Here is a 26,269-nt window from a genome sequence, read left to right on the forward strand (position 1 = left end):
TCCCACGATTCGATTCAATATCGATTCTTGGGGTCACGATTCGATTAAAAATCGATATTTTTTTTTCAATTCAACACGATTCTCGATTCAAAAACGATTTTTATAATTGTAAAGGACAATGTTTTATCAACTGATTGCAATAATGTAAATTTGTTTAACTATTAAATGAACCAAAAATATGACTTATTTTATCTTTGTGAAAATATTGGACACAGTGTGTTGTCAAGCTTATGAGATGCGATGCAAGTGTAAGCCACTGTGACACTATTGTTCTTTTTTTTTTTATATATATATAAATGTCTAATGATAATGTCAATGAGGGATTTTTAATCACTGCTATGTTGAAATTGTAACTAATATTGATACTGTTGTTGATAATATTCATTTTTGTTTCACTACTTTTGGTTTGTTCTGTGTCGTGCTGTCTCCTCTCAATTGCTCTGTTTATTGCAGTTGCTGGGTCGGGTTTGGTTTTAGAATTGGATTGCATTGTTATGGTATTGCTGTGTATTGTTTTGTTGGATTGAATAATTAAAAAAAAAAAAAACAACGATTTTTTAAAAATGAGAATCGATTCTGAATCGCACAACGTGAGAATCGCGATTCGAATTCAAATCGATTTTTTCCCACACCCCTAATATATATATTTGTATATATATATATATATATATATATATATATATATATATATATATATATATATATATATATATATATATATACACACGTATATATATACACATATATATACGTATATATATATATAAATATATATATATACGTGTATATATATATATATATATATATATATATATATATATATATATATATATATATACAGTACATATATATATATATATATATATATATATATATATATATATATATACAGTACATATATATATACAGTACATATATCAATGTCAATCAATCAATCAATGTTTATTTTTATAGCCCTAAATCACAAGTGTCTCAAAGGGCTGTACAAGCCACAACGACATCCTCGGTACAGAGCCCACATACGGGCAAGGAAAAACTCACCCCAGTGGGACGTCGGTGAATGACTATGAGAAACCTTGGAGAGGACCGCATATGTGGGTAACCCCCCCCCCCCCCCCCCTCTAGGGGAGACCGAAAGCAACGGATGTCGAGTGGGTCTGACATAACATTGTGAAAGTCCAGTCCACAGTGGATCCAACACATCAGCGGGAGTCCAGTCCACAGCGGGGCCAACAGGAAACCATCCCGAGCGGAGACGGGTCAGCAGCGCAGAGATGTCCCCAACCGATGCACAGGCTAGTGGTCCACCCGGGGTCCCGACTCTGGACAGCCAGCACTTCATCCATGGCCACCGGACCTATGCAACTCCCCCTCGCAAGGGACAGGGGAGAAGAGGAGAGAAGAAAAGAAACGGCAGATCAACTGGTCTAAAAAAGGGGGGTCTATTTAAAGGCTAGATTATACAAATGAGTTTTTAGATGGGACTTAAATGCTTCTACTGAGGTAGCATCTCTAACTGTTACCGGGAGGGCATTCCAGAGTACTGGAGCCCGAATAGAAAACGCTCTATAGCCCGCAGACTTTTTTTTGGCTCTGGGAATCACTAATAAGCCGGAGTTCTTTGAACGCAGATTTCTTGTCGGGACATATGGTACAATACAATCGGCGAGATAGGCTGGAGCTAAACCGTGTAGTATTTTATACGTAAGTAGTAAAACCTTAAAGTCGCATCTTAAGTGCACAGGAAGCCAGTGCAAGTGAGCCAGTATAGGCGTAATATGATCAAACTTTCTTGTTTTTGTCAAAAGCCTTGCAGCCGCATTTTGTACCAACTGTAATCTTTTAATGCTAGACATAGGGAGACCCGAAAATAATACGTTACAGTAATCGAGACGATATACGTACCGGTATATATATATATATATATATAAGTATATGCAGTATTGGCGTTAACACAATGAACGTTAGAAAGTGAAAAAAACCCAAAAACGTTTGTCTTCTTTTCTCTCATAATGATTGTGAACAATTGGAAAAATTCCCCAAAAAAAGTACAGTTACCTTTAAGAATGTATTTGAACTGTTCTTTTTCCAGGGTGATGTTTATACAACTTGGACCCTTATTATTTCCCCCTCCCTCAGGGAGGAATTCGATAGGGCAGTTGCTGGTTGTTCCATCTCCATCGTTGGGGTCCCTGCGGGTGGGGTGGGTGGTTCCCGTGGCCCCGTGTTGTGCGGTCCTGCGGCGGCCGACTTGGGTGGGGTGGCCTTGGGCGGGCCGCGCCGTCCTCTCCGGGGGTGAGCTCGTGGGGGCCCGGTTGCTGGTGGGACGGAGGCGGTCTTCCCGTCCGGTTGCGGGGAGTCTCTGGGCCCCCTGGGCGGGGCGTCCCGCCTTTTTGCCCGTGTGGGGTGTGGTCTCTCGCTGGCTTGAGGGCTGGCTGTCCCCTGCTTCTCCCGTGCCTTGTCCTCTGCCGGGCGCGTCTGTCTGCGGCCTGCTGCTGGCTCTTCCGGGCGGCACGGGGGACCGGGCTCTGGGGTTCCTGTCGCTGGCCGGCCTGGCTGCGTGGGTCCGGTGGTCCCTGGTTCCCTGGGCGCCACACCTGCTGTTTGTGGGTTGGGCTCTCTGGGTGACTGGGGCCGCACTCTGGCTCCCACACACACTGGGAGTCAAATATATTGTACATACAAATACACATATACTCACATATACACCGTTATTCATACATAGGTACCTACGCTCCCACATACATACACAAATTTGTAAGGGTTGCCGGAAGTTGGAAGACCTGTCAGCGATCCTTTTCTGTCTCCCTGTAATGTTTGATCCTGTTCTGTCTCCCTGTAATGTATGTCTGATCTTGAATGGGATTGTGCTGAAAATTGTAATTTCCCCTCAGGGATTAATAAAGTATTTATGATTCTGATTCTGAAATACAGTACATACCTGCATACCCAAAGTTCGTACATCCACATGCACATTCACTGTACAAACATACATACAGTATACACATACATGTACATATACATTCACTGTACAAACATACATATACACATACTGCACATATACATTCACTGTACAAAGATAATATACACGTACTGTACATATACTGTACATTCACTGTACAAACATACATATATACATACTGTACATAATCATTCACTGTACAAACATACATATACTGTACATATACAAGTCCATATACATACATACACTCATGCAAATAATCACGTTTCATCAAACATATATTAACGGTGTTACCCTAGGGTAAACTGGATAACACATGGCACACTGACAAAGCTTAACCTATTGTGACTATAACAATCTACAAGGTTAATATACTGTAGGTTGCTTCTCTTTCTTCCCCTCCATTTTTCTGCTTTCTTTTGTATCTCTAGTTATCATTACGTATATGTATTGTTGCATTTGAACAACTGTATTGTTGACAATAGAGGTAAATTATTGGTATTGTTCATTATCAATTGCGCTATTTCTATTGGTATTTGTATTGCTCCATCTGTAGTGTAATAATGCTTATTGTCATTTCTGTATTATTATTTATTTTGCTAACTGCTTCTTTGCTATCACTTTTACCTTCATATTTGTACATATCGTATTTGCTGACGTTGCTCTATTGTTGTTGTTGTTGTTGTGTTTGCTGTTGTTTGTGTCTCTCTGTCTTATCCCCCTCTTGTCCCCACAATTTCCCCCTCTGTTTTCCTTTTTTTCTCTTTTTATCCCCTCCTGCTCCGGCCCGGCTACACCAAATGATAATATAAATACATTTAATAAAGTCAAATACAAATAAGGCAACAAGAGAAGTATCCTACACTTCTCTTTTGTAAAGTAAATCTGAACAGCTGATATGGGCATCTACATCAACTATATGATTTGCCTGAGAAGCTGGACAAAAAAAACAAAAAACTTGGACCCTTAATCTTCAAAGATTTTGACAACCAATAATCGAGTTGGTTAGTTAGTTAGTTAGTTAGTTAGTTAGTTAGTTAGTTAGTTAGTTAGTTAGTTAGTTAGTTAGTTAGTTAGTTAGTTAGTTACAGTGTGTTAATAAATGGTAACTGTCTAACAATAAAATATTTTTTTAATGTAAAATTTAAAAATTAGCTGATTATGATAACTGTGCTGTAAGTTGTTATATCTTGATATAAAATACAAAACACTTCAAACCAAATATGCATTGCTTACTATATTACCATCGGTATCCTACTTACAGTAAGTTTGCTCATCTATGGCCTTGAATCTTTCCTCTCATTAAGATGCACAGAAAGTCTAAGGACTTCTTTCTTTCATCCGCCACTAGTGGCCAAGAATGACTGAGTTTAACAGATATTTTATAGAAGATGTTCCTTAAATCCAATGTTTCATTAATAGTACTAAGAACACATTTACTTATTATTTTAAACTCAATTATATTTGATGTAACAAAATATCAAATGTGTCTGTACAACAGTCTTGATCAAAATGATCTATTATCTATTCTGGACTGTGTTAATGTTCCCTTTTTTGCTCGTTAATTTCTGACCCATCATGTTGAGAAGAAAATTATAATTATCAACTGCACTATACTGTACTAATTTGCAAAGGCAACCATATGGTTTTACCATTAAATCCCGCCCTCTGAGGGCAACCATAACTCGAGTTTGAAACTCTTGCTACTTCAGTCTAATTTAAAGGGTACAGTCTAATTTAAAGGGTACAGGATATTTGGTTTTGGAAGATGATTTCCCGAGTATGATGAAACGAGGAAAATAAATACAGAGAAAGGTTGTTGAGTGTGTACCTTTAGTGCGATTGAATTACACACGGTTAATTTGATTTTGTAGTCCACAGTAATGGTTCAGGGTCACTGACACACACACACACACACACACACACACAAACACACACAAAAAAGTGACATTCACCAGCTAGGTTTATTGCAGGCTTCTTGCCTGTGTGGTTGTTATCTGTGTACTACTCAGTCCTGTTTTACGTAACCTGGTGTTTATTCTACAATAATCAAGTAATGTCGCATAATTAGTAACGTGTATAAATCTTTTGCACATATTTATCAAAAGAAACATTGTAACAGCTTAATAGCAACTAGTAAAAATGGTTCAAAAGGGATTTTTGCACAGGATTGTTATGCTGAGTGGGACAGCAACTCCCCGCTCTTTGCACTGATTGGCCAACTGATTAGTCGCTTACAATTTACTGCTTGACATTCTGCTTGAATGGGGTTTCAGTTGTTCAGGGCAATTTGAAATAGTATTCCTGTGCCATCTGTAAACACTTTGCCATTTGCAGTGGTTAAAAGAAAGTGCAAATCATGGTACATGGTATCATGTACACTGGAAAAAGGAAAGCAATTTGAGTTTGTTAGGTTTGTTTCATCTGAAGGGACGAGCTAATGCGAGCCAACAATTGCTGCACCAATGATGTCACCCTGAGCTGAGCTGCTTGAACATCACTGTGTGATATTGGTGTGCATGTGTAATGTGGCCAGTGCTGCCATGTACAACACTACACAGATAAAGTCACACATGTCTTGTTTTATACATGACAGCTCCCATAGTTTTATATTTTTGCATATGGGTGTTAATTATATTATGACAACAAAGCTGTGCTCCTCATTTACACGTAATTGTTGTCCAACAGACTGAGCAACTAATGTATTTTGTTTACATTAGAGTGGCTATAGTGATGTAAACTAACTTTTTAGCATCCTTTTCAAATTGTGTGGTTGTGCATGTGTATTTTAGATCTTTTATGATATGGATCAGGTGTAATGTAGCAGAAGTTGCTTGACAGAACCTTGTTGATGTGTGTGAGTGAAATCAATATTAATTTAAACGCTGTGTAAGGAAATGCACTTAATACAGTATACCAATTCTCATAAATATTGACCACTTTTGTCAAACCTTTTAAGCAGAATTCTAAGATATATTACTACTGTTGCTTATTACTTTTTTAATCTTCTTTTTGTGTCTGTGTGTGCAGAGTATAGTCGTTTTGAGGCTAAGATCCATGACCTGAGGGAACAGATGATGACCAGCAGTGTCAGTTCCAGCTCTACGTCACTTCGATCCACTCAGAAACGCACACTTTATGTCAGGTAATGCCTAGATTTAAACACAGCTCGTGGTTCTCACTGCATGTGCTTTAAACTCTTACCCCAGCTCTCTAAGCTGTATTAATTAGTGTGCTGTGTGCTGTGTACGTGTGCGTGCGATGCTAGAAGGTGAAGCAAAAACACAAATCAAGTATTCAACAATACATATTGTTGAGCACTACTGACTCAGCAAACCACTGATGTTAATTTGACAGGTAAATCTATTACTATCAGATAATTGAAAGTCATCACACAGTAGGTTCAACTTTTACAGTGGGGCGCTTTGCCCAACATGGCACTTGTTTGACCCCTGAAGGTCGAGTCAGGCACACAGGCTGATACCCGCTAGCAAACTATTTCAGAGAACACATACAGAGGGTAACATTGTTTGAAATCACCGATTGGTGTCATAAAACTGCCATGACGAGTTGACTGTGCATGTCCTTAGTCTTTCACGACTGCTCGTATTTGCTTCCAGACGAGATGTGTGATGCAAGAAGCACCTCCTGTCTTTCACTTTTGATGTGTACCACATCAGAATTCAGTAGTAAGGTTCCGTACCGAAAAAAAAAGGAATATGAATACTGTAACAACCCCAGTATTTAGAGAAAACTAAACCAAACCCTGGCTAGCTAAATACAGCAACAAAGTTGCTAAGTTGGTAACACTGAATCCCACTGATTCTCTGACAGTCCATGTGCAATTGTGTTGAAAAAGAGAGTTTCCAGTACATACAGCCAACAAGTAGTGCCACATGTTTTCTTAACTGTCCAAATGTCTGGCTCAAATAAATGCTTGTATGGGAAACACTGAAGTGAATCACTTTGTCCACTTTCAGGGTTAAAAAATATTAATTAAAAAAAAAGATCAAATAAATGATACAAATCTATTACTAAAAATAAATTATAAGATGTTACAGTCTGTGTTGGTCTCAATCCCTAAGATCAGGGGTCCCCAAACTACGGCCCGCAGGCCGGATACGGCCCCCCAGCGTCCAAAATCCGGCCCGCGGGAAGTCCCAAGTTAAAAAAAAAAAGTTTTAAAAAAAATTATTATAATTATTTTTTTAATTTGTCCTTACTAGTCCATTTTCTACCTTCTCCTAGCCACTCAGCAAATCATATTGTCTAAAAAAGCATTTTACCATCGATAACGTGACATGCAGCAAGTGCGCTCTTTAAGTCAATTTGTGCGTGAGGAATATATATGTATGAATACATATATATATATATATATATATATATATATATATATATATATATATATATATATATATATATATATATATATATATATATATATATATATATATATATATATATATATATATATATATATATATACATATAGACACATATTAAGTTAAAGTACCAATGATTGTCACACACACACTAGGTGTGGTGAAATTTGTCCTCTGCATTTGACCCATCCCCTTGATGACCCCCTGGGAGGTGAGGGGAGCAGTGGGCAGCAGCGGTGGCCGCGCCCGGGAATAATTTTTGGTGATTTAACCCCCAATTCCAACCCTTTATGCTGAGTGCCAAGCAGGGAGGTAACGGGTCCCATTTTTATAGTCTTTGGTATGACTCGGCCTGGGTTTGAACTCACAACTTACCGATCTCATATATACATATATATACATATATACATACATGGACATAGACATATACATATATACACACACATATATACATATTTACATATACATATATACACACACACACATTTACATATATATATATATATATATATACACTAGAGATGCGCGGATAGGCAATTATTTCATCCGCAACCGCATCACGAAAGTCGTCTACCACCCGCCATCCACCCGAACCAACATTTTATCAAAACCACAACCGCCCGCCACCCGGGCGGTATTTATCATTATTATAATATTATTGTCATTTCCATTAAGAAAGTGTTCACTATTGTTGCCAGGAGTGCGTTCCTCACACTTTGTGTGCACAGTTGCAGCAAGCAGAACGATGCTTTTAAGAAGTTAAAAAAATGTTTTAGAAAGACAAGGCCTATATTTTCGTTAGGTAAAAAAAAATGTTCTGAATTTATTTCAATGAATATTAACTTGTTAACGTTAAAGTGCTCAAATAGGGACGAGGGCGGGGTGCACAGTGAAACAGTGAACAATTTTGCGACAAAGATGAACCTTTATTGATTGATCTGCAGCCATGACAAAATATCAGACAATCTCCATTGTCAACGACAGGCAGGAAAATAAAGATGAACACATACCCTATGTTGTAGGCATAGGCATAGGCTCATACGTTTTTAAGTTGAAATAAAAAAATAAATAAAAAATGTGCCTATAAGCCTTAGGCTGTCAATCATGCGCACAAACTTAAATTATACAACAACATATGTATGTCATACCTATTTAAACAAAAATAAATTAAATAAATAATAATAATTGAATTATAATGAAAATAGACGGTCGCGACAAACAAAGCAGGCTAAATGGCCTTACATTGTAGCCAATCGGAGATGCGCTTCACTTGAAAGCGAGGCCAAATAATTAACACACAGTAGTATATCTCCAATAGAAAAAAAAACACAATAAACAACGCAATTGCCTTAATTCCTTTGCATTGTAGTGCGCCCAAACAACACGTAACCATCAAAATTATTCAGCTGACCGAACTCATTTCATATTAGACATGGTCTTATTTGGTATAGCCTAGGTAACGTAGACTAATTCGTTTAACATATCCAACCGTATGTCTACTTACTTTTTTTTTTAGCACTATGCAGGAATAAAATTGCATCTACAGTGCCAGGATTCATGCAGGCGAGAGCGCCTGCCCTCTAAAATGCGCCCTGCTGCGCTGAATTAAGGAGCGCTCACTTGCGGCACTCAATTGTTGCTGGGACACATAGGATTCTCTTTATACATTTACTATATATATATATTTCCGAATTGGTTCAACCGCCATCCGCCCGAATCTATTTAAAATCTATTTTTTTCGTCATTCATCCGCCCGACCCGCGGATTACCCACGGACACTGCGGGTGTGTCCGCAAACCGCGCATCTCTAATACACACACACACACACATTTACATATTATATATATATATATATATATATATATATATATATATATATACATATATATATATATATATATATATATATATATATATATATATATATATATATATATATATATATATTTATATATAGCGTGGCCCCCAGCCAAATTGTTTTACCCCAATGCGGCCCCAGAGTCAAAAAGTTTGGGGACCCCTGCCTAAGATGCAGAGACGGCAGACATAGCGCAGGTAAAAAAAAGACTTTGTTGATGTTATTTAAAAAACGCTTTTCACAGATAAAATCATAAAGCGCTGTACAAAACATAGACGAATTGAAACAAGAAATCAATTAAAACAACAGGGGCAACATCATAAAAAGGATACAAAGTGGATTAAAAAGTGTAGTTAAAAGGTGCATTAATTAAAAGATTTACTAAAAAGAGAGGTCTTCAAATGTTTCTTAAAAGTGTCAACACTGTCAAGCTCACGGAGGGACTGGTGCAAGTTGTTGCCCTGAAGCGTAGGGGCATAACAACTCAGTGATGTACTGAGGGGCCCCACCATGCAACGCACGGAAAGTCAGGACTAAAATCTTAAACTCTATATGGAATTTGACTGGAAGCCAATGAAGACTGTATAAAATGGGGGTAATACGGGCTGTTCTGGGTGCGCTGGTCAAAAGTCTGGCAGCCGCAATTTGTACCGTCTGAAGTCTCTTTAGCATTGACTTGTTAAGGAGAGTGAAAAGAGAATTGCAATAGTCAATACGAAACGAAATGAACGCGTGGATGATCATTTCGAGATCCAATTTTGACAGCAGATTTCTCAGGTGATAAAAACAGTTTTTGATCAGTTGACGACAGTGACCCTCAAAAGATATTGACTGATCAAACACAACCGCAAGGTTTCTGACTGCTTTTAACAGATGCAACCAGAGCACCAAAGGAGTTCTTGATCAGGGGGATCTTTTTATCGGGAGCAATTATCAGTTTGTATTTTGTAAGAATTTATCTGGAGGAAATTTTATGACAACCAGTTTTTGATACAGGATACACATTCCAAGAACTCAGATAAAAAGTGAAACTCTGAATCATTGAACGACTAGTGGTTAGAGTGTCCGCCCTGAGATCGGTAGGTTGGACTTCAAATCCCAGCCGAGTCATACCAAAGACTATAAAAATGGGACCCATAACCTCCCTGCTTGGCACTCAGCAACAAAGGGTTGGAGTTGGGGGTTAAATCACCAAAATGATTCCCGGGCGCGGCGCCGCTGCTGCCCACTGCTCCCCAAGGGGATGGGTCAAATGCAGAGGACAAATTTCACCACATCTAGTGTGTGTGTGACAATCATTGGTACTTTAATCTTTAACCTTAATCCTAACGGTTGAATATCATCTGCATAGAAATGATAAGAAACATGCTTAAAACTACTGATCAACCTACAAAGTGGCATTAGATACAACAAAACACCACACCGCATGACAGGTTGGACACATTGGACATTACATTATTTAAATTATATAAACACTAGCAATGATCCATGCCAGTCCTGTATATTCATAGCATGAATATAGCATCGTGTTTGGCAAGCAGGAACAGGTTTGTCCTGATTGCCAAGATGGACAGGTGAGGAAGCCAGAACCTGGAGAGGAGAAATAGTGGCAAAAGGAGGCAAACAGGAAATAGAAACCAATAGTAGAGCGCTAAGCAAGAAATCAAATCAAATACAGAAACATAAGAAATCCTCCAAAGTCCAAACCTCAGTCATGAAATAAGAGCCATTAATAGGATCTTAAAACATCCATGTTTCCTAAATAAACTCTATTTTTAAAAAAAATGCTCAAATGATAACATAAGGGTTTAATGAGTGTTAGGGATGATGTTTGATAAGAAATTATCGAGTTCGAGCCTATTATCGAATCCTCTTATCGAACCGATTCCTTATCGATTCTCTTATCGAGTCCAGATAGGTTGTTGTATATGGAAAAAAGCACACAATATTTGGTTTAACAAAAGCTCACTTTTATTATATAAAAAAAAATACATCTAATAAATAAATAAATATTGACTGTTACCCCGCTAAAAAAATAAAATAAAAAAAATAAATATTGACTGTTGTTACCCAAAGTATATTAAGTGGGATTTTTCAGAAAAACAAATATATACAGTAACACAAAAACAAACTGTCTCTGTGATCACTATATGTGTATAAATAATACTATAGTGTTAAATAAAATCAGTCCCTTGGGCAGAAAACTGAAAATAATACAGCTCTCCAAAAAGTGCACTTCTGCTGCTATTTGACATAACTGTTTGTTATGATGCTTTGACATTTTTGCACTTTATTTCTTTATTGAAAGAAAATTCTATGAATAGAAAAGTTGTTTGCAAATGTGGTTACAATGGTAAAAAATGAAAAGTTAAAGCTAAAAAAATAAATAAACTATTGAGTTAAAATCTTTCTTTTTAGGGGGAAAGATGTGATGTTATGAGCTAGGGAATATAACAACTACACTACCCAGCATGCAACGGGAGTGACGAGCATGCGCGGTAGCCCCGAAAAGTGTTGTTGGATGTCGTCACCTGTGAAAGTAAACGTCAAGAACTCAGCCAACACGCCTCGTCTGCATTCTTTATAATTAGACAGACAACACATATACAGTGTGATTTTGTTTTGTTTACAAGGAAAGAAAAACAAAAGTTAAAAAAGGGAGATGTCATATATGTTGTATATATATGTATGTGCTGCGGTTGCTTTAAGAACGTTGTGACAGCTGCCGTAAAGGAGCTGCGTTGCTAGCCTGGTTGCTGTTTCCGGTTGGTCGTAAAAGTGTTCGTCATGTGTTTGTACCCTGTTTAAATCTCTCAGTAAAGTTATTCATTGGATTATACCTTTTGTTTTGAACTTTATTATTCCATTGTTTTTCCTGCTTTCCCTATCTGCGCCTAATGACTGAGCTACGTGACGTAAATTCTTGTGATGTCTCAAGGGGCATTTCTGGTCGTGATGGGATTCGTTCCGAGGGATTTGAATAAAGAATCAACTCTTTTTCTTTACTATAGTGGTCTCGATAACGGGTACCGGTTCTCAAAAAGGGATTCGAGTCCGAGGACTCGGTTCTTTTCTTATCGAACAACCGGGAAAACTGGTTTCGAGTATCATCCCTAATGAGTGTATGATTGTACAACTTTGAAATACATACATATAGAACATGTGTTACAATATTTTGGACCACAATACAAAACACCATAAGAACCCTCGGTGTGTGGGAGCCATGGGGAAATGGAAAACTATTGATGGAAACAGTTAACACAACATTTATGTTGTTTTTGCACCAGTAATGAAAGCCATATTAAAAGTATGAAAGAACTGTTGTGTTCTGTGCAAAAGCCGTAAGTAAGGCAATTAGAAACATTAGGGATACGTGTGTTTTTATATTGTTATTCTGTTTTGTTGCAAATGCTTGGATCTAGAGATAAGTGTAAATATAAGGTGTTATGTGTTTCGTATTAAAGCAGCAAAACATTTTTTGTACTTTAGCTGTCTCGCAGTTTTACCATTGGAAACTTACCTGTGACGGTAACAAGTTCAGATGACAGCGTGCAATCTGACATGTCTGACAAGTATGCATCAAACGTATTAGCCCCTGAGGCAGATGAGCTAACAATTGACAGCTAGCCATATCAGCACATCTCCAAAAAAGACATACAGTACCCACAGTGTTTATCACAATACAATTAGAATACTTATAATACTGTTCTCACATACAGTAAACCATTGATGTACGGCAGGGGTCACCAACCTTTTTGAAACCAAGAGCTACTTCTTGGGTACTGATTAATGGGAAGGGCTACCAGTTTGGTACACACTTAAATAAATTGCTAGAAATAGCCAATTTGCTCAATTTACCTTTAACTCTATGTTATTATTAATAATTAATGATATTTACACTTAATTGAACGGTTTAAAAGAGGAGAAAACACGAAAAAAAATTAAAATTAAATTTTGAAACATAGTTTATCTTCAATTTCGACTCTTTAAAATTCAAAATTCAACCGAAAAAAAGAAGAGAAAAACTAGCTAATTCGAATCTTTTTGATTAAAAAATTTTTTAAAAAATTAAATAAAAAAAATAATTTATGGAACATCATTAGTAATTTTTCCTGATTAAGATTAATTTTAGAATTTTGATTACATGTTTTAAATAGGTTAAAATCCAATCTGCACTTTGTTAGAATATATAACAAATTGGACCAAGCTATATTTCTAACAAATCATTATTTCTTCTAGATTTTCCAGAACAAAAATTTTAAAAGAAATTCAAAATACTTTGAAATAAGATTTAAATTTGATTCTACAGATTTTATAGATTTGCCAGAATAATTTTTTTGAATTTTAATCATAATAAGTTTGAAGAAATATTTCACAAATATTCTTCGTCGAAAAAACAGAAGCTAAATTGAAGAATTAAATTAAAATGTATTTATTATTCTTTACAATAAAAAAAAATAAATTACTTGAACATTGATTTAAATTGTCAGGAAAGAAGAGGAAGGAATTTAAAAGGTAAAAAGGTATATGTGTTTAAAAATCCTAAAATAATTTTTAAGGTTGTATTTTTTCTCTAAAATTGTCTTTCTGAAAGTTATAAGAAGCAAAGTAAAAAAAATAATAAATTTATTTAAACAAGTGAAGACCAAGTCTTTCAAATATTTTCTTGGATTTTCAAATTCTATTTGAGTTTTGTCTCTCTTAGAATTAAAAATGTAGAGCAAAGCGAGACCAGCTTGCTAGTAAATAAATACAATTTAAAAAATAGAGGCAGCTCCCTGGTAAGTGCTGCTATTTGAGCTATTTTTAGAACAGGCCAGCGGGCTACTCATCTGGTCCTCACGGGCTACCTGGTGCCCGCGGGCACCGCGTTGGTTACCCCTGATGTACGGTAATTGGATAAAAAGCATACACTGACATAGTATTATGTCCCCAGTTTTGATGACATCTTTGCCTTTTATGTTAGAAGACATGATCATATTCAGCATTTCTCTTTCTCCAAACAAATTGAGTTTCGCTGATGATGACGAAGAGCTAAATTTTGGTCTCATGTGACCAATTCAAAACGATTTTCTATTCATTCAATACATAGGATTTCAGCAGGATCTACCCCAGTCTGCTGACATGCAAGCAGAGTAGTAGATTTTTGTAAAAAGCTTTTATAATTGTAAAGGACAATGTTTTATCAACTGATTGCAATAATGTAAATTTGTTTTAACTATTAAATGAACCAAAAATATGACTTACTGTGTATTGCTGTGTATTGTTTTGTTGGATTGATTAATAAAAAAACAAATACAAAATACAAAACTTTAAAAAAAAAAAAATAATAATAATTTTTTTTTTAAATGAGAATCGTTTCTGAATCGCACAACGTGAGAATCGCGATTCGAATTCGAATCGATTTTTTCCCACACCCCTACCATTTATGTTTTGAAACTTTCCGTACAATTGACCACTAAATGGTAACATCCGAATAAGTTTTTCAACGTGTTTAAGTCGGGGTACACGTTAATCAATTCATGGGTAGACTGAGTAGAGGTGTGCAGGCTCTGAGTAGAGGTGTGCAGGCTCCACACCTTTTATGACACTGTGGTGCATACTTGCCAACCGTCCCGTTTTTAGCGGGAGAATCCCGATATTCAGCGCCTCTCCCGACAACCTCCCGGCAGAGATTTTCTCCCGACAAACTCCCGGTATTCAGCCGGAGCTGGAGGCCACGCCCCCTCCAGCTCAATGCGGACCTGAGACTGAGTGGGGACAGCCTGTTCTCACGTCCGCTTTCCCACAAAATAAACAGCTTGCCTGCCCAAAGACGTCATAACATCTAGGGCTTTTATAGAGTGCACAACTGCGCACACAACAAGGAGACGAAGCAGAAGAACGAGGAAATTACAGACATGGCGGCCGAAATGATATACTCATCATGAACGGAGAAGTTAAACAGGACAATACTGCCATCTAATGGATAGCCACTGGAACACTGAAATTCAAGTATTATTTTTTTTTCTATGTAAATAAAATAAAAATAAAAAAATATATATAGCTAGAATTCACTGAAAGTCAAGTATTTCATATATATATATATATATATATATATATATATATATATATATATATATATATATATATATATATATATATATATATATATATATATATATATATATATATATATAAATATATATATATATATATCAATCAATCAATCAATCAATGTTTATTTATATAGCCCTAAATCACAAGTGTCTCAAAGGGCTGCACAAGCCACAACGACATCCTCGGTACAGAGCCCCATATATATATATATGAAATATTTATGAAATACTCGAGTTGGTGAATTCTAGCTGTAAATAACCACGCCCCCAACCACGCCCCCCGCCCCAAACACCCCCCAACCAAGCCCACCCCCCACCTCCCGATATTGGAGGTCTCAAGGTTGGCAAGTATGCTGTGGCTTCTGCGATGTTCTATGCTTTCGTTTGCTGGGGTTGGGGCAGCTTGTCAGAGACCGGAACAGACGTAATAAACTGATTAAGAGAGCTGAAGGTATACGTGTGGCCTTGAAAGACAAATGTATGCTGCTATACATGTAATCTTTATGTAGCATCTGAAAAAGTGTTACTGCAAGCCCTGATTCCATGTATACCACTCCTACAGTGAACCCTGTAGCCTTTGGCAGGCTGGTTTTAATGTTGCAGGCACTGTCAGCCAATATTTTCATTGGAAATCATTAAAAAAAAAAAATTGTACAGCATGTATTGGTAGAATATACTGTATCTACCTCTCCTTGTCTGTCTCTCTCTCTCCAAGTCCCCTTCTCAGTCTCCACTCTGTTTTATTGATGAAAGCAGTGGGGACTTTAGGGGATGCCTGTTATTTCAGCTCTACTTAACACTCACACACACACTGCTGCCCTATTTTTCCAATTCCTTTCCCTCCGGATGGGTTTGGAATTCTGTGGTAGGGTCACACAGACAGAGCACCATTTAAACATGTGTACACACAGCATCAAGACAGAGCATCATAGTGACAAACAGTGACAAATAAGCTGATCCCATATTCTGAACAATGTAAACAAATATAATTGTGTCACTGATGTTGAGTACATCTATAAAGCCAAAAGTAACCTTGCCTATAATTTATTAATATCTCCATGTGTGCCTGCAGGGCGCTGTTTGACTATGACGGAAGTGCACCAGACCTGAGCATGCCCAATCAGGCCCTGCCTTTTCGTTTTGGTGACATCCTTCATCTGAGCAGTGCTGGTGAAGAAGAGTGGTGGCCCGCACGCCATCTCAGCCCGCCGCCCCCAAACTGCCCTGAAGTTGGAGTCATCCCCAGCCGCAGAAGGTTTGTTTAAAGTGTTCATGTGGCTAATGTGTGAATGGAGGTTACTTTATGAGGAGTCCCTTGATATAATGTCTTGCGAACCAGTGGTGAAAGGTTTTTTTCATAGTGGCGGACATAAAAAAGGGTCAAAGTTGCCTACACCTCTTGGGTAGACTGAGGTCCATAGAGGTGTGCAGGCTGCACACTTTTTATGACACTGGGTGGCTTCTGTGATGTTCTATGCTTTCGTTTGCTGGGGTTGGGGCAGCATTGTCAGAGACCGGAACAGACGGAATGAACTGATTAAGAGAGCTGATCCTCGGCTACCCCAGGCAGCATTGAGGAGGTGGCTGACAGAAGAATGCTGACCAAGTTGACATTCATGATGTCCAATACCTCTCACCCCATGCACAACACTGTGGGGGCCTTGAGTAGCTCCTTCAGTATTAGACCGTTACATCCACAGTACAAGAAGTAGCGATACCACAGCCATAAGACTTTACAACGCGTGTATGTGATTACTGTGATCTTTTTTTTTGGTGTGCAATTCAGATGTTAGTGTGTTTTGTTTTGTTTTATCTTATCTTTTATCTGTACAATATGTAGGATTTATTACTTTTATTTTCATTACATTTTACTTCTGCTCCTGTATGTAAAATCTTGCACTGCAACAACATAATTTCCCCACTGTGGGATGAATAAAAGTATATCCTACCCTATGGAAAATGGGTGTAAAAGTAAAATTACCTGCATCATCTCATATCATGTCTAAAATATCAACATTCACATACAACATTGTTGTCCCGTACTCCTATTTTAGTTTTACAATATTAACATTGTACTTTGCAAACTATCACAAATGTTCTCAAATCATTTGGCAGCTGGTGCCATCATGTTTGTCAGTTGATTAAAGTAACCTTCATTGTTTTCTTTCAGTCTCTAAAATGTAATAGAAATGGTCTGTAAAATTATATCTGAAACAGACTTTTTGCTTGTCTATTGTAGAGACCTGTACAGTTGTGGTCAGATGATACATACTCTTATTATAAGCATGAACGCTCTTTAGATTTTGGTAATCGTAATCGTTAATTTCAACCATTTAGTTTCCAGGGTGAAATGATAATACAGCAAACATCTTCTATGTTTTTCAGTTCAGTTCAGTTCAATTCAGTTTCAGTTTATTTCGAACATGCATACATGTAATTCATCACATATTTCCAGTTGTTTCATTACAGCATGTCCGAAAAGCAGTAGGAAGAAGCTGATCTTATTTAATCCTACCCCTTTTTCATACCATAGCAATTGTATCCTATTTCCCTATTCAAAAGTGAACAAATAAATAATAAACAAAAAATATACCATAGTAAGTAAACAAATATTAAATGGTAAATACATAAATAATCTTTGTCTGAATAAAAAAAAAAAAGATATTCATCATTATTCTTGTTCTGTGTACTTTGTGAACACCTGTAGTTTGAACAGTCTCTTAAACTGAATCATATTGGTGCTTTGTTTGATTTCTTTGGTTAATCCATTCCATAATTAATTTCCACATACTGATATGCTAAAGCTTTTAAGTGTTGCACGAGCATACAAATGTTTTAAATTAGATTTTTTTTTAAATAAGAATTGGGTGCATGATTATAATAATGACAGAGTCACATTAATGGGCTGTCAAAGTTAACAGGGAACTGCACTTTTTTTTTAACCTTTGCCTATCATTTAAAATCCTTATTTTAGACAAGAACACACATTTTTTCTCTTTTTTGTGAAGTCTAAATTGTAAACAACGGCTAGTACATGGTGGCTAACAATGTAGCTAATGGGATTCTTCTATTTTGCCTACAACGCCAACAATACCCCATTTACATGCCATGAAGGGACGCGGTAGAAGATGGATGGATGGAAGGGTCTGCAGATTAACCAAGTATTAGCGACATTGTTAATATGAGAGCTAACGCCGGAGAAGCACTTTTAGAAACACGCCGCCTGTAGCTCTCTACTGAGCTGCTCCATTACCTCTCAGTTGGTGTGTGCTAGATTATAAATCATGCCTCGCACATGAACTGTATAGTAGAAAGTTGTGGCCAAAAGCCGAGAAATTGGTCAATTTTAAAATTCAACTTAAAACTGAAGACTGAAGATGCTCCTTTGCTCGAGCTGTTTTTACCTGAGGAGTGAGGATTATGATAAATGTATTTGCCCTCAATGCGGTCTCGCAGGCAGGCACAGGATGTCTATTGGTCCCGACTGGGGGAATACACATACCGACTAAAAATAGAATACTCAATGAGAAGCAATATGGATACAGAGCTAATGTTTCAACTTCGATGGCTTTAATTGAAATTACAGAAGAAATTAACAATGCAATAGATCGTATGAAATGTGCGGCACCAGTGTTTATGGATCTAACTACAGAATTTGACACAATTAATCACAATATTTTAATCAAAAAACTTGAACGATATGGCATCAGAGGGTTGGTCTTAAACTGGATAAGAAGTTATTTAATGAACAGGAAACAATACGTGAAGCTATGCGAACACACATCTACAACGCTAAAAATATCCTGTGGTGTACCTCAGGGATCAATACTAGGACCAAATTTATTCAATCTCTATATAAATGACATTTGTAAAGTTACAAAAGATTTAAAGTTAGTATTATTTGCGGATGATACAACAGTGTTTTGAAGCTAATACAAATAATAACAGAAGAAATGAACAAATTAAAAAGATGGTTTGACAAAAACAGACTATCTTTGAATCTCAGTAAAACTAAAATAATGCTATTTGGTAACAGTAGAAGAGAAAGTCAAACACAAATACAAATAGACGGAATAGAAATTGAAAGAGTAAATGAAACCAAATTTGTAGGTATAATGATTGATGATAAATTGAACTGGAAATCTCATGTAAAAAATATACAACATAAAGTAGCAAGAAGCACGTCAATAATGAATAAAGCAAAACATGTTCTAGACCAAAAATCACTTCATATTCTCTACTGCTCGCTAGTGTTACCATATCTCCGTTAATGTGTAGAAATATGGGGAAATAACTACAAAAGTACACTTCATTCATTAACCGTGTTACAAAAAAGATCAGTTAGAATAATACATAATGTTGGATATAGAGAACATACAAACCCTTTATTTATTGAATCAAAAATACTGAAATTCCACGACCTAGTGAATTTGCAAACAGCTAAAATTATAGACAAAGCAAACTATAACCTGCTACCCAAGAATATACAACAATTCTTCTCAAAAAAAAGAGGAGAAATATAATCTTAGAGAAAAATTTTATTTAAAACATTTGTATGCACGTACAACACTTAAGACCTTCAGTATGATTAATTGATTGATTGATTGAGTATATCTGTATGTGGAATTAAATTATGGAATGTATTAAGCAAATCAATCAAACAATGTACTAATATGATCCACTTCAAGAAACTCTTCAAATTTAAAGTGTTTACAAAGTACAAAGAAGAAGAACCGTGATAAACATTCTGAATTTATTTCATCCATCCATTCATTTTCAAAATAATCTTACTTATCTCACCATATGAAATGTAACTTACTTCACCGAGTATTATTTATTTATTTATTTGTATTGTGATTACTTATGGAGTATATTGTGAATAAATTGAGAACAGGAAGTGAACAAAAGTTTTAGCAACTGTTATGTAAAAGAAAAGAGGTAGGATTAAATAAACTCTGCTTCTTCCTACTCCTTTTTGAACATGTTGAAAAGAGAAACTGGAAATTGTGATGTATCATGTTGTATGCTTGCATGTTCGAAATAAAAATAAACTCAAACTCAATTCAATCAGGAAAAAAATACATTTTATATTGTAGCTGAGATAGGCTCCAGCGCCCCCCGCGACCCCGAAGGGAATACGCGGTAGAAATGGATGGATGGATGGATCGTAATAATTTTTATTCAGACTTTTTGTTTATGTGTTTGTCCTGATTCAACTCCTCTGATATAACATTTACTTAAAAACTCTACAGACACGTTTTGTTAAAATCATTTTTGAGTTTGTGGAAAACACATTTTGTTCCTGAAATGATCATAAACATGTTTTATGTGTTGGTACACATTATTTTACAGTACCTCAAATTTAAAATGCATTTTAATGTATTTTCATTAAATATAAGATACACTATAGTTTTTGAAAAACTCCACAATCTATGTCACCGCTTGTTGTTTACCAAACCACTGGTGAGAAGCACTGATGTAATTAAAGAATACAAATAATGATTTACCATTTGAAAGTGTTGTTTAGTAGATGTTAACTTTAAAAAAGTGTTATAGTATCAGTACACCACTTGTTTACTGCAGAATGAAGTTTGCAGTGACAAGAAAAATAATAAAAACACTTTGAGAACAAAAAAAAATATCGCTTACCCCCGCAAAATCTACCGAAAAGAAGCAAAACAGTGGCCCTAAACCAAAGTACGGACCATAGCGTGGGTTACCTGTACCGTTGCACGTAAACACAATCATAGATATGAACAAAATGACAGTTGTCAGTTGTTAACATATATTATGTCGATCAAACATGGCGGAAATGTTTGTTACGAGATACTGCAGTAATAAAGAGTAGGGATGCAACGGTACATTATATTATCCTGCACGGTACAGACTTAAAAAAAAAAAAAAAATCCTGATATTAATTGAGATCGAATAATATGAAAAAATTAATCATGATAATTTTTTTTGCCATATTGCCAGCTCTACATTTAACACTCAGTGATTGTTGTTATGTCCGTAGTTTGCATTTCTTGTTTAGCTCTTATCCCTACTGCTACATGATGCTTAACGTTTCTCTAGATCTGGATCTGCTTAGTATCCAGCTTGTAAAACTTGTATCTCATTCTCTGTATCTCAAAAAATAGTTTTGGATCATTGTTTGTTCCAAAATAATCTCTCACAAAGGCTGCCATGTTGATTAAAATAGCAAACGTATCGATACGCTCTGTGAAATCAATGCGCCTCCCAAAAAATTCCAGTAATGTTTAAAACTATCAAAATACGGTAAATATTACATAGTATTATGAATGAGCCTGTTACTACATTACATATATACTACAGCGTGTATATAAAATGTTGCTGGAGTTGTTTATTGGCAGAATAGATCAAATCTTCATTTTCTGCATTGTTAGCTGACTCTGGCTAGCATGTATTTACAATTTAGAATGTTAAAAAATAGAAAGACATGTGGATGATGATTGTGGGTGATAGGAAGATTTTTTTTTTTTAAATCAACCGTAATCATGGCTGGTTAACTGGAAGGCTTAATGGCCAGTGATCAGGTCACTGCATACACCAGCGCAGAGATAAGTGAGGAGACTCTAACTGGTGTGGTTGGTCGCAAAATTTACCTCAAAATACACTCCAACAGGTACCTCAAAATACACTCCAACAGGACTGTAGATAATACTGTTTCCAAGTTTTGCGCAAATAAGTGACAAGTAAATCATTTTTTTAATTGTTCATGGATGACAGTTTTAACATTAAATTCCATTTGTGTCAAAATATTAGGGTCTTTTTAAAGGGGACCTATGATGATTTTTGTATTTTCTGACTTATTAAAGTTATGATGTTGGGTACTCGTGTTAAACAATGCCAAAGCATCGAATCAGAAGATTCATGCATTTCGGCGTGAGCTTTGATGGATTGATTGAAGCTTTTATTAGTAGATTGCACAGTACAGTACACATTCCGTCCAATTGACCACTAAATGGTAACACCCAAATAAGTTTTTCAACTTGTTTAAGTCGGGGTCCACGTAAATCAATTCAGGCTTGCACGCAGTTTTGGGTGCCTCTGTTTGCAGGGTTTTTAGTCTGGCTATGTTGTAACGTCCCCGCGATGTGGACATTAAAGATGTCCGATAATGGCTTTTTTGCAGATGTCCGATATTCCGATACTGTCCAACTCTTAATTACCAATTACGATTTCAACCGATACCGATATATACAGTCGTGGAATTAACACATTATTATGCCTAATTTGGTTGTGATGCCCCGCTGGATGCATTAAACAACAACAAGGTTTTCCAAAATAAATCAACTGAAGTTATGGAAAAAAATGCCAACATGGCACTGCCAAATTATTTTATTTTTGTAACATGCCTCAGCAGCTAGGAATTTGGGACATGCTCTCCCTGAGAGAGCATGAGGAGGTTGAGGTGGGCGGGGTTTGGAGGGGGGCGTGGTTGAGGTGGGGGAGGGGGGGAGGGTGTAGCGGGGGTGTTTATTGTAGCGTCCCGGAAGAGTTAGTGCTGCAAGGAGTTCTGGGTATTTGTTCTGTTGTGTTTATGTTGTGTTACGGTGCGGATGTTCTCCCGAAATGTGTTTGTCATTCTTGTTTGGTGTGGGTTCACAGTGTGGCGCATATTTGTAACAGTGTTAAAGTTGTTTATATGGCCTGACCTGTATGGCTGTTGACCAAGTATGCATGCATTCACTTGTGTGTGTGAAAAGCCGTAGATATTATGTGACTGGGCCGGCACGCAAAGGAAGTGCCTTTAAGGTTTATTGGCGCTCTGTACTTCTCCCTACGTCCGTGTACACAGCAGTGTTTTAAAAAGTTATAAATTTTACTTTTTGAAACCGATACCGATAATTTTGAAACTGATACCGATAATTTCCGATATTATATTTTTTAAAGCATTTATCGGCCGATAATATCGGCAGTCCGATACTATCGGACATCCCTAGTGGACATACTTATTTGGACATTAAGTCAAGCTCTCAGGAGGAGGTACTCCCCCTCTGCTTCAGGCTATGAGGAAAAAACGAAAAATTTGGTATGGAAAAGTAGTATTTTCATCTAATCATGGCATGTGTAGAATAACGCTGATGTGCAACATACAGTGACATAAATGCTGTTTTTTTTTTAATGGAGAATCTAAATAGATCGGCGAGTGTGCAGGTGAACTATATAATTTTCATGAAGTCTATTTTCGACCTTGTCAAGTAAAAATAAATAACGGCAACAACGTCAAGATATATATTTAAACTGTACATTTTCAAAATAATAATTATGATACTTTGGTGTGGGTGTTGTTTCATTTGAAATCTGGGAACACCTCCAGAATCAAACATCTTGAAGACAGACTCAAAAAACTGGTTATAAAATTGACCGTGGAGCAACGTTTACACGAAAGCATATCCAATATGGACCACAAGGAAATGTTTTAAAATGAAGATTATCATAGGTCGCCTTTAAAGTTGATTTAAATCATGCAAGCAACTACTGTGGTTCATCTGATTTAAAAATATATGCAGTATACATCGTTTGAGAGCACTCGTTTGAATAAAATATATTATCATTGTGGCCTGACTGTTGCATCTTCTTCATGTATTGTGTATTTTTTCATGCCGTTATATGAGACGTATCCCTGGATCATGTATCCCTGATTAGTTGTGAAATTGGATTTGATTAATCCTGGTCTGGAGTATATGATATTAAATAGAAATACATAACTATTTTTCTTTCCATCATGTTCTATTTTTCCTGGAGAGGATGATGATTCAAAGCAAGACAAAGTTTGCGTTTTGGAAGGGAGGGGTGTGTTTTAGATGTTGGAAGTGATAGACTGGAAGTAATTCGGATGTTAAATGACAGAGACTATGATAGGAGAAAATGGAGGGACTGATGTGTTTGAGTGAATGATGGAGTGAGACAGTGGGCTTTGCATAGTGATTAAAATATACTGACCTATTGAATGAGATAATATTGTGTTGTTAAAGGCTGATTTTTAAATATTTGTATCATACTAATATAAAAAATATGATCGTACTGAGATTTCAAATAAAAGAAAGTCACAGTTGTTTCGAGTTCTCTTTTCAAACTCTACCCATTTTTTGCAGGGCAGAAAAGAAGGAGAGGTCCAGGTTAAAGACGGTCCGGGTGATAAAGCCTCAAGATAGACCAGTAAGTACCAATGTCATTATAACATCAAATATTTGGTTCAACCACCCTACTATCTATTTGGGTTGTAACACATAACGTCAAAACATTGTCTATCCATGGTGCAATCGTAGCGTATCTATTATTTAATGCTATTTTTTTAGTTTTTCATTGTGTTTTTTACTTTTGTAGCTGTATGTAGAAATAGTGCTGTTGAAGTGGTAGCTGGTTACATCAGTTCTGGGCTTTTTTTAATGTCATTTAGGTCCTTTGTGTTCTTTATTGTTTTCCTCTTGAATTCATGTGTTTTGTGTTACCTTATTTTTTTGTGGACTTTTTGTATCTGCACTACAACCACATAATTCCCCACTGTGGGGTTAATAAAGTCCATTCTATTGTTATGGCATCTTAATCTCAAGTAAAATCATACTTGCGTTTGACTATCCTAATGAAAGAAAACAAGCTGTAAAGTTTGTTGTTGAGACGGCTAAAGTTTAATTTCACGGGCAAAGCAACTTGATTAAAGTGAATTTCACCCTACTTGCAATGATAAGGCATTGCACTGAGGTCTAGCACCAGCTATTGATATAACTGTCTCCATCTCTTTTTCTCACCACCTCTCTGTTTTCCTCACACTCAGCAGCTCTGCTTCGTGAAAGGCTTCTAATTAAAAAAAACACTCATTGGCACACTGCATCCCCTCTGTTTTTGTATGCATGTGTCAATGTACATATGACAGAACAATAAGTCACAAGTCCCGTATTGTGATAATCCACTAACTCTTTTGTCTTTTTCTTTTCTTTCAATGTCTGTGCAGGATCAAGATGAAAAAGGTAAGTGTATGTGGTATTAGTGACCTCTGTTGGCCAGTGCGTTTACTTCAGTGACGAGAAACCCTACTTGCATAACGTGGTCTTGATTTTACCACTACTAAGCTTTTTAGTTTCGCACTCCTCCTTATGTACTCTACATGTGCAATACCAACAAAAAAAAACAACGCCCCATAAGCGATAAGTAAGGAAAACTATTTATGTTTGTGATGACTTTGTGTTCAAGTGGTGAGATGCTGACATACAGATTTTTGCAAGAAATTCAATTTATCACAATGTCCTTTCCTTTTTAGTACAATTTTGTTAGCCATCTCTTTTAAATCCAGTCATACTATAGTAAATGCTAATACATGTGCTTTGAACAGTATCAGCAAATAGAGAACATGTGTGGATGGGATGTGAGGTGTGTGTCAGCGTGTTTTGGTCTGTGTATGTGTGTGCTGTATACTTTGTGTGTGTGTGTGTGTGTGTGTGTGTGTGTGTGTGTGTGTGTGTGTGTGTGTGTGTGTGTGTGTGTGTGTGTGTGTGTGTGTGTGTGTGTGTGTGTGTGTGTGTGTGTGTGTGTGTGTGTGTGTGTGTGTGTGTGTGTGTGTGTGTGTGTGTGTGTGGCTGACTCTGACCTGTCTTGTCCTTCCAGAGCTGGTAACCTCTGTCACCAGCGATAATGAGAGTAGTTCCTGTAAGTCTCGACCCTTTTTCTGCGTCCTTGTTCATTTGTTCTTTGTCGTTCTTATTTTCAAACTTCAGCTTCTTGACTTTGCTTCTTGTGTGTGTGTGTGTGTGTGTGTGTGTGTGTGTGTGTGTGTGTGTGTGTGTGTGTGTGTGTGTGTGTGTGTGTGTGTGTGTGTGTGTGTGTGTGTGTGTGTGTTTGTGTGTGTGTGTGTGTGTGTGTGTACCGCTCTGTGATCTGTGTGTAGAGTCATCATACATGTGTTTCCACATGGATTTGTGTGGAACAGTGTACTAATGTGCATGTG

The 26,269-nt window shown here is 36.7% G+C and overlaps 1 protein-coding gene across 10 annotated transcripts in view; it reads left to right on the forward strand.

Annotated features, from left to right (window-relative positions):
* The window catches only part of LOC133635118 (discs large homolog 1-like protein), a 210,285-nt gene that overhangs the window by 175,878 nt on the left and 8,138 nt on the right, over positions 1-26,269 (forward strand). For all 10 annotated transcript variants that reach the window (XM_062027914.1, XM_062027915.1, XM_062027918.1 and 7 more), the window contains 4 exons: positions 5,993-6,107; positions 16,373-16,555; positions 24,423-24,486; positions 25,280-25,295. In XM_062027914.1, the coding sequence (XP_061883898.1) occupies positions 5,993-6,107; positions 16,373-16,555; positions 24,423-24,486; positions 25,280-25,295 (378 nt within the window). The remainder of the gene's footprint in view (positions 1-5,992; positions 6,108-16,372; positions 16,556-24,422; positions 24,487-25,279; positions 25,296-26,269) is intronic.

This window comes from Entelurus aequoreus, linkage group LG19, assembly GCF_033978785.1.
Source record: "Entelurus aequoreus isolate RoL-2023_Sb linkage group LG19, RoL_Eaeq_v1.1, whole genome shotgun sequence".
NCBI classification, from domain to species: Eukaryota; Metazoa; Chordata; class Actinopteri; order Syngnathiformes; family Syngnathidae; genus Entelurus; species Entelurus aequoreus.